Consider the following 10,000-nt stretch of genomic DNA (forward strand, 5'->3'; position numbering starts at 1 on the left):
GACTACAGGTGGGTGCACCCGGCCCTGGAGCCCATCTTCCATCCCAGGACAGTAGTGGTAGGACCACGTTGATATGAGTGGGGTTGCTCCTGCACAAGGCTGTTCCCTGGGGACAGCCCACACTTTGACAGTGCCAGCATCCCTTGCTAGAGTGTTGGATTCACATAATCTCCATCTTTCAGCCCACATCACGTTTAATGAGCCAGACAGGCATTACGCCATCCTCTTCCAGACAGAAGCAGGGTGCAGTGTGCTCAGCCAATGATTAAAGCAAGGTCTGTGTGATTTTACAGCTAGGCCTGGTAGGATTCAAGGTTTATTTTTACTGAGAGTTGACAGTTAAAAGCAACATTAATTTCTGGTTGTCAGCTTTTACTGTCAGTTACCATTCCTGCTCTCCACCCCTGTCTCGGGGCCCGCAGTGCCCACTCTTTAATGCCAGCACCTCCCTGGTGCTCAGCTGGGGTTGCTCGCAGAATCCAGAGTTGGTAAGAAATTATAACCAGTGCTGCAGGAGCAAGAGGCAGCATGCAAAAAAGCTGTCTCTATCGATATTTCACAATTAAAAATTGAGTCCTACTGATCCTCCTTGTAGCTATGCTGAGTCTTTAATATCAAACGGGTTTGCAGCTTTTGGTGGAAAGACCCTGTGAGGAAGGGCGAGGGAGCTGGGTATCTCTCCATCAGGCTACTCACACTAACTAACAATGCTTTCAGGGGAGCTTTTTGCAGAGGGTGTTACCTTTCAGCCTGGCTTCATAAGGGGCTGGTTATCCCAAAGTAGAGGCAGTCTTACCTATTGCTTCCTGCCCAGGAAGGAGCTTGTGTTGCTGACTCGCTGGTTGCTGTGGGGCAAACACGTGATGTTTGCATTACGGTGTTACGGAAACAGCCAACTTTGCTCCTGTGGTAATCATAAAAAGCATCTTTAAACAGTGCTCTTGTGGAGAGGGGCTATTTTTTAAGCAACAGCCCAGGCACCTGCCTCCTGTTGCCTCTGCACTGCAGCAGAAGCAGGGCAATGCCGTCTGACTAGCAAGCAGCGAGGAGCACTTAACTCCACGAGACATCTCTATCACATCCCCTGCACTGCAAGGTGCGCAGGTACCGTTACCCGCAGCCTTCAGTGAAGGAAATGCAAAAGCATCAATGCCCAGGTTTATTTGCTTTGCCAAGTGGAAACCCTTGTTCTCATTCCCCTCTGGGAAACCCAAAGACAGTAACTGCACCTGACATCTCTGCCCTGGCTGGCGAGCCCTTTTAAACTGCCTTGCCATAATCTAGACAAGAGGTTAGAAGAAACACATGTTATCATAACTCGGCTGTGGGTAGCAGAGATGTGATGCAGTTTGCTCGCTAGTCTGTACTGGCATACAGTGCTGCCTGCCCACAGATGCCATGGCAGGTCTCAGCATCAGTGAGGATGACCAAATGGCCACTGGCCATGAGTGTGGTCCACAAAGCTGCTCACCTGGCTCAGCCCACGCTTACCGTGGCATGTCTCATCCAGCTGTGTTCAAAATCTGATTGATTCAGAGCTGCCCAGTGCCATTGTCTGGATTTGAAACATTTTTTAAATCTGAATAGTTGAAAACTTCGTAAATGATACGAGCACTTTGGAAGTGATAGCATAGCATCACTCCCAGAAGGGGTTCGCTGAAGGTCCTAAGTGGGAAGCGTTGCCCGAAGTGAAAGAGAGGTTTGCATGTCAATCCTGAGTCATCACTTGAACACAGGTTTATTTATTCCACCTAGCTGTAACCATGTGTCTGAGATGGCTGAGAGAGAAGCCTTGTCTACCTGTCAAGTCAATGGAGAAGGCAAGAACCCCAAAAGGACGCTTCAACTCACAAGTATGCTACATCATTTCTGGGGTTACCTATCTCCCTCCACTGACTACAGAAAGCAAACACAAGGTATTAGCTCTGTTTGATAGGTTGAACATACAGCTCGATGTGTCTTAGCTGCTACTCCTGTTTCTCAGGAGTAGTGTAATCACTGCAGCAGGAATTTTTCAGCAAAATGTTTCACTTTGGGGTGTTTTTATGGTTTTGTGTTTATCTGAAAAATTCACGTTCTTCAAAATTCAATCTGCACAGGGGATTAGGGCCAGGTTTCATCAGGTTTATGTCGAAAAATATTTTAATACAGTTTCAAAAATTGTCAGACTGCCTTGTTCCAACAAGTTCTAAATGGAAAACTCCCAACTTCTACTTAATTTTTTTTTTGCTTTAAAAATTAATCCAATCTTTTAAGTTTCATTAGAATTGCCAGTATTTACAAAACATCTTCTAAATCAATGAAAACTAAATGGTTTGATGGGTGTCACTTTTTTGGCTCAATAATTTTTCCAGGCTTTTGGTTAGCAAAACTTTCCATGGTCTTATCATGGCCTTATCATCTCACCCCAGAACAGAATAACCCTACAAAATATTTTCAAAAGGCAGAAAAAAGATTTCTTCTTTGTCTTTTGTTTTGACCAACTCTGAAACTGCTGTGACTGCTGCTGTGTTGAGCTCCCACAGACGCTCAGGCTCCTGAAGGGACAAAGGGAATGTTAATTCCATAGTTGGCTTTACTTAATTAAATAAAAAGGATATTTGGGCAAATAAAATAGAATTCTTCCCAGACCCTGCCCTGATCAAGCTGTGCTCAGAAACATGCAATCTGATTATCCTCATTTTAGCAAACTGACTGTCAGTCTCTGCGACCCAGCAGGAAGACGGGCCATTAACAAGTCAGGTATTTATAGCGCAGATGTCAATAATTTGGAGTATTTAATCACAGCGTACTTCGACTTGTCCACAGCTCAGACAAACGAGCTGGCTGTGCCAAGGGTCACGGATGCGTATGGAGCTGGTCTGGGTTTATCTAATATCATTAGATGTCTCCTCATTCTTGTATAAAAAAAGAAATAATGGACCCAACCTCTCATCAAGCCATGCTGGATTATCCCATCTCCAGCCAAGGCCAGATCCTGTACATCTACTAGGGCTCAGCTCTGTGTGGGCTTAAAGAAGCTGTGGGTGGGAATGGGGAAGATTTGCTTTTTCTGACTAACGGCATGGCATATATTTTGCTTGCAAAAGGCTTCTCAGATATGAAATTTCACAAATCTTATGAAAAGGTCTTTTCTGAGTGCCCAGAGAAGGTGCACAAGCTAATCCTTTAGCACCGAGATGATAAAAGCACACCCTGAAAGAATGAATAATTGAAGCCTGGCCCTAAATATTAATAGCATACAAGGGGAAGAGGACACTTTCCTCAACTTTGCACTTACCAAGCTGCCTGTTTGGATTTGAGCAGAGATATTCTCACAACCACTCCAAGCTCCTTAAACCCCCTCCTAGAAGACGGTGGCACTCCAAACTAATGCTACCTTCGTCTGAAATTCCCCAGCTCATTTTGTATTCAAACCTCAAGAGGAACGTGGCGGTGTTTATCAGAAGATGTGCTACAAATGCAAATGGAAGCAAAGGACGCTCACCGAGTCCCCTGCCATCACAGAGGGGAGAGCAGCATCTGTGCGGGAGAGAGGATGCACAGAGGGACGGTGCACAGCGAGTGGAGGCTTGCTCCAGCTCCAGAGGTGCCCAGCCAAGGCTGCTTGACACGATACTGGGGTGATGGGGGGGATATCGAAGGCTCATGGTAGACCCTCTCCAGTTGGTTAATGCTCCGTTTGGGGAGATGTTTACAATATGCTGGCCCCAGACTGGTTTTTAAGCAGGATCAGTCCAATGCAGCTCTGTGTGTGGCAGTTGCAGGGACCAGGCTCTGTGTTTGCCTCTTTGCCGACCCATACAAACTGCCCCAGAGACTGCTACAAGAAAGGGCTCACAACTGAGCGCACACACACGGGAGGCCACCCGCCTTCAGGCTCTGCGGGCAAAAGGCTCCTGTGACGCCAGGAGCCAGAGCAAGCCACTGGCAGGTACATGAAAAATGGATGGGATCACGGGAGCAGGGCAGCAACCCGCGCCAGGAGCCTGTGCTCCCGGGAGAGCTGGCAATGGGCAGCCCCGATAAACCAAACTCCCCTGCAGCCTTCCCCAGCCCTCAGGCCAGTAAAATATAAGCAATTCAAATTTTAAAAAAAGGGTTTCTCTCTGTCTGTTGATACGACTTAGGCTGCTCTCTGCTGGCTCTGTGTGCTCCCTGCGTGTTTGTGGTCAGGATCACTGTCAGCATTACGTGCACTAACATTCACCCCTGGACCAAGCCCTGGGCTGGGAGTGGGGATGGATGGGTTGGATGAAGTGATAGGACTGGACAGGCTTACTCCAGCAAGCACCCCTGTAAGAAAGGCTGTATAAGGAGCAGAAATGTGCTTTGCAGCATGACCTAAAACTATGAGATACCCACCAGGTTAAAAATACTGCAAAACTGAATGGCTTGAAAATAGACCATTAAACATGTTTATGTTTATGTCTCTGGTTTCGGCAGAGATAGAGTTAATCTCCTTCCTAGTAGCTGGTACAGTGCTGTGTTTTGGATTTAGGATGAGAACAATGTTGATAACACACCAATGTTTTAGTTGTTGGTAAGTAGTGTTTACACTAGTCAAGGACTTTTCAGCTTCCCCTGCTCTGCGGTGGGGGGGGCACAGCCAGGACAGCTGACCCCAACTGGCCAAAGGGACATTCCATACCATGTGACGTTATGCTCAGTATATAAAGCTGGGGGAAGAAGAAGGAAGGGGGGGACGTTTGGAGTGATGGCGTTTGTCTTCCCAAGTAACCGTTACGCGTGATGGAGCCCTGCTTTCCTGGAGATGGCTGAACACCTGCCTGCCCATGGGAAGAAGTGAATGAATTCCTTGTTTTGCTTTGCTTGCATGCGCGGCTTTTGCTTTACCTATTAAACTGTCTTTATCTCAACCCACAAGTTTTCTCACTTTTACCCTTCCGATTCTCTCCCCCATCCCACCGGCGGGGAGTGAGCGAGCGGCTGCGTGGTGCTCAGTTGCCAACTGAGGTTAAACCACGACACATGTCGTTATTGAAAATGCCCCTTCCTTCTCACAACAACAACAAAAAAAGCCTCCATGGGGAAAAAAAAAAATTAAATAAAATAAAATTACACTTTTCACTTGAACAGCATAATTTTATGGTCATTTCTGTGGACGGCACTCATACAAAAATAAAACCCAAACCTGGCAGGAACTGGGTTTCCATTCATTCTTTTCCTTGCTCCTCTCTTCCTTAACTTTTTCCTTCCACCAGGAGAGGGGAAGGGAGAGACCATCCAGGGAAAGCAGGCACTGATGGAATAAGTCAGAACCTGGAAGAAAAAGAAAAAAAAAGAAGCCAAGTTTAATTTCCATTGGCAACCTGAAGTTCAGAGAGGAAAGGATATAAAATGTCATTGTGTTTTCAAGGAGTGAATAGGGAGAGACAAATGCCTTAGAGTTAGGAATGCATGTCAGCCAGCCCCACCCTGCGAAACACCCCGTCTCCTTCTGCTGAGGTGCCAAATCTGAGAAAGGCGTAAAGATCTCCAAGCTGTGACCAAGATGCGGTGGCAGACGCCCTGCAACAAAAGCCCACAGGGTCGAGGTGGGATGGAGGGATGAGATGGGGAGTGAAGGGCAGGAGGTATCTGCTGAGGCTCCCTGGGGTGGTGCCTAGAGGAGAAGACAAGTCTGGATTGCCCCACTTCTGGCCCTGTGCATTGGAGGGGACTTTGGGACAGGAAAGAGCCATGAATTTCTGGGATCTGGGTGGGAATGGCTCCAGGTGGCATCTGACTGTAAAGAGGGAATCGAGGTGGAGAAAAAGTCTAAGGCGGTCATTCAAACCTAGCAAATTGCTTTCGGTGTCATGGCCCCCCTCTCCACTGAGGTGCCTGAGCCAACCACAGTGGCTTTGAGTCGAGAAGACAAAAGCTTCCCTGGCTGTTGTGTTTCAACATTTGGTAGAAATCCTCCTCTTCTGCCTTCCCGTGGGAAACACTTGCCCTTGAGTTCAAGGAGAGACCTACCCAGGCTGGGTCTTTGCCAGGACATCTGGGATGCCGTTCTTGGGAACATCAGTGGTCAGCAGTGCAGTCCCCCCGCGGGTCTACACCAACCAGCGTCGTCTGCTTGAACTTCCACTATCACCCTGGAGAGCAGCTGCCTTCCAGCCTCACAGGTCTCCCTCCCGGCCGGGTGGGGCTGCGGCGTTCGGCTGACAACTCCCCGATCGTTCAGCCTCACTGCATGCACATCGATTTTGCTGGGAAAGTCTGGATTTGTCACAGCACAACCCGTTCAGAGATCCCTCGCCTGCCCCTTGATCCTGTGGCGGCACAGTCAGTACCTACAGAGGCAACAGGCACCTTTGGAAGAACTGTTTTCCCCGATCTGTTTTAGTCGATAGCACATACTCGTGACACACAGCGGACTGGTTGTGTTTGAGCCGGGTTTCCCATAGACACAGCTGAGATGAAAGCTGATACTTCCAGGTGGTGGTGGGGGGAAACCACTTGGATATTTAAATACATATACCTATATGCAGAGGCCAGGGTGTGCAAATGACCTTTTAAAGCACTTACTGCACTTTTATCACCTTCTTGGATAACATAGCTAGGAGGTGTGGCGGTACGCTCCCCCCGCCCTGCGTAAGCAATGACCACCAGTGGGGCTCGTTGTGGCTGCATCCAGCTCATGCTGGACTTTGGGGATGGATGGCAACACAGCAGCCAAGGGCTGCCTGGAGCAGTGACCCAAACGACTTGCTGATATGCAAATATGACTGTAAGTCAATCACTTTGCTCTATAAATAGTGGACAGCCCAGGGCCCGTTGAGCTCTCCTGCACGGCAGTGGGCTGCACGGTGGGATCTCCCCTTGACTAGGGTCGCCTCTTAATGTTACTCCTCAAGGTTGAGAGATTCCTCGCTGCAACAGATTGTGTGTAGTTAGATTATGAGTAAGTGACTAATAGCATGCTAAACTTGGAAATCTTAGCTAAGTGATATAAAGGATTGATTGCACATATATAATCCTTTAGACATAAACCATCAACCAAGTCTGGGCATAGGTTTGGATCCAGCCGCACCCAGACTCCTCTCTGAGAAGGAGTCTAGAAAGCAAGGGGGGGCCTTTCTGAACCTCGTGACTCAACGGGAGGGTCTCCCTGACACTTTTGTCTGACCCTGTCCTCTATGCAGTAAATAATCAAGCGTACCTTGCCATCGAACTTCTTAAATCACTGTTGCATCTACCATTGAACTTTGTTAACTCACACTTTAACTCACTGTTTTCTATCAATAAAAGGTATGGCTGCTTCTCTCTCTTAGGAGTGAAATGCAGTCTCACTCCATCTGTGACAGGAGGCCACGCAACTTTGTTTCTCTTCCCAGTCCTTTTCTGTTTGGCTACATGATACTGCTTCCAATTTCCAGAACTCTTGAGGGAAATACTAATTTCATGCCATTTAACAGAGATCAGTATTTCCCTCTCAGAATTTCTTAGGGGGTGGGGGGAAGAAAATTATGTATATGAACATTTCCATTTGCACAGAGCATTTCTTTAAAATAGCAGGAATTTGAGTTGCTGTTACCCAATTGCTCTTTTGAGAGCTAATATTGAACTTGAGTTTGATCAAATCAAAACACTTTCAGTGTAAACGTTAAGAATGACTGCTTCTTTTAGTAAACTTATTCTTACCCCATCACTTAACATTATGGACAATGCTATGATGCACCTGCACACAGTGATTTTCAGAAGACCACAGAGCAGAGAACTCCCCCTCCAGGGTGGGAAGCCCTCATACCTGTGTTTAACTTGTAGTAGCTTGCTTAACCACTAGATGGTCTTTGTGCACTGCTTGGCAATCCAGAGCACGGTTCCTGGTGGCCAAGGCCAGGCTGATTTTGAACCAAAGTTGCAGAGGCCTTCTTTTGTCCGTTGTGTGCATTTTTTTTTTTTAACTTAATAATTGCTTTGTGTCCAGAAAGAGCTCTAATTCCATGATACTGCCCATGCATCCTGCACTGCCAAGGGTTATACAAGTACTCAGTAAGTCATGACAATAGACAGAAGTACTGGCTCGGGTGCTCTGCACACATAAACCTCTACTGAGTGTCACCACATCCCTTCCACGATCTGTCACAAAGCACAGGCAGAACTGAGTGCTCCTGTCAGGCCTCTCCATAACATCTGCTCAGCACCTAGCACAGGGCAGCCCTATACATATTTCTTCCCTGTCTGAGCTGGATGCACACATAAAGGTGGAATTATCTGGTTCTTGCCCTTCTTCAAGCTGTCAAACCCAACACATCACTGACTGCAAGAGAAGGCAGACGGAGCAAACAGCGGGTTGGAATCTTTTATTCAGTAATCAGTCCTGCTGTGTAGGTAGCATCTTAGCAACTGGAACCCAAGTATGCAAAAATACTGAGTTTTCACAGTGAAAAACCAGACAGTATAAAATATTCCAGTATTGCCTCTTAGAACCATTATTTCAATAAGACCCCTGTTTCAAAGGCAACATGCTTATTTATTTTGTTTGCATTCTATTCTCAACCCCTCCCCCCCAAAGAAAAATTGTTCAGACAGTAACCCTCCTTACCCCCACACGTTGCGGGGCGAGAAACACTACATGAAATCCCCTCGTGACTTCCAAAGGTTTATTGAAGAACGTTCTCCCAGTGGTGTCAAGGGCCAAGAAGATGTAGATTATTGTGACACCGAGAGGTCCTGGTGTTCTACACACCGCAGACAACTGTGGTGCTACTGAACTCTGATGAGAGGCTCCGTCTCCTGGATGAGCCACCGAAGAGCTTCATGCCGGCCTTGCCTCTCCAGTTCTGCTCCGATTACTTCCCTGCACTTCTGATGGTAGTCGTTCACCCAGTTACACTAGGGAAAGGGAGGGGGTATGACATTCAGTATAAATGCAGAAGAGTTAGTGCCCTTACAAGTTGTGTACAGCCAAAGACATTTGTAGGCCCTTGGGCTCCTTGGGATTGAGCTGTTAAGCTGGGATGGGTTCCTGTCCCAAAGAGGCAGACCTCTAATATATGGAAGTGACTTGTAAATTTGATGAGGGTAGGAACTGAAGCAATTCGTCCCAGGTTTTCAGAGGAGCCAAGGTTCAGTTCAGCTGACAAGTATTTAAAGTCTCTGCAAATCACTGCCTCCAGCAAGCCAGAGTAGCTACTTTGGCAGAGTCTAGTAAATAGCTTTGCAGATTTGTAACTGAACAATGCAGTCCTGAGACACAAGTTGCCCCATTGATCTGAACAGGTAACCTTACGGCAGATCTTGGTACTCTTCACAGTCCTCTTCAGAAAAAGGAAATGTAAACAGGATTATCATTCAGAAAAGGAGGATGGGTTGAGGCAAAATAAAGAGTATGGTAGAAAAACAGGATGAAACACATCACGGTGAACGTAGTGAGAAACCTAAACAGAAAGTTTAGAGTATGAAGCTATTCAGGAAATAAATGCTGCTGAGCAGGTATCATTGATGTCTGCTCAGAGTCCATATGTACTGCAGAATGTGGTGTGGCTGACTGGGATTGGTCACGAGTAGATACAGACAACAACATGGGACAGTCACTAGTGTAAGTCTCTGGGGAGACAGCATGATAGTCTGACAGAAGCAAGTTAAGGCAGGAGTAGGAAAAAAGAAGAGATGATAGCGGCAAATTATCATATCAAGGGAACTACCAAAACAACATCATCAGAGGGGTCCTCGCTGCCTTCATCATAGAATAATTTAGATTGAAAGGACAAAGGATGAGGAAAAGGCTGAGGTACTTAATGCCTTCTTTGCCTCAGTCTTTAACAGTAAGTTGTTCTCCGGCTACCCAGCCCCCTGAGCTGGAAGACAGGGACGGGGAGCAGAATGAAGCCCCCATAATCCAAAGGGAAATGGTTAGCGACCTGCTACACCACTCAGACACACACAAGTCTATGGGGCCGGATGGGATCCACCCAAGGGTACTGAGGGAGCTGGCAGAAGTGCTCACCAAGCCACTTTCCATCATTTATCAGCAGTCCTGGCTAAC

General features: G+C 47.1%; 1 protein-coding gene across 2 annotated transcripts in view; it reads right to left on the minus strand.

Moving 5' to 3' along the window:
- Nucleotides 1-8,290: 8,290 nt before the first annotated feature.
- Nucleotides 8,291-10,000, minus strand: part of XPNPEP1 (X-prolyl aminopeptidase 1) — a 33,781-nt gene continuing 32,071 nt past the window's right edge. For both annotated transcript variants that reach the window (XM_009277853.2, XM_009277852.2), the window contains one exon: nucleotides 8,291-8,847. In XM_009277853.2, the coding sequence (XP_009276128.1) occupies nucleotides 8,719-8,847 (129 nt within the window). In that variant the 3' untranslated portion in view covers nucleotides 8,291-8,718. The remainder of the gene's footprint in view (nucleotides 8,848-10,000) is intronic.

The sequence above is a fragment of the Aptenodytes forsteri genome, unplaced genomic scaffold (genome assembly GCF_000699145.1).
Source record: "Aptenodytes forsteri isolate BGI_AS27 unplaced genomic scaffold, ASM69914v1 Scaffold15, whole genome shotgun sequence".
Lineage (NCBI taxonomy): Eukaryota > Metazoa > Chordata > Aves > Sphenisciformes > Spheniscidae > Aptenodytes > Aptenodytes forsteri.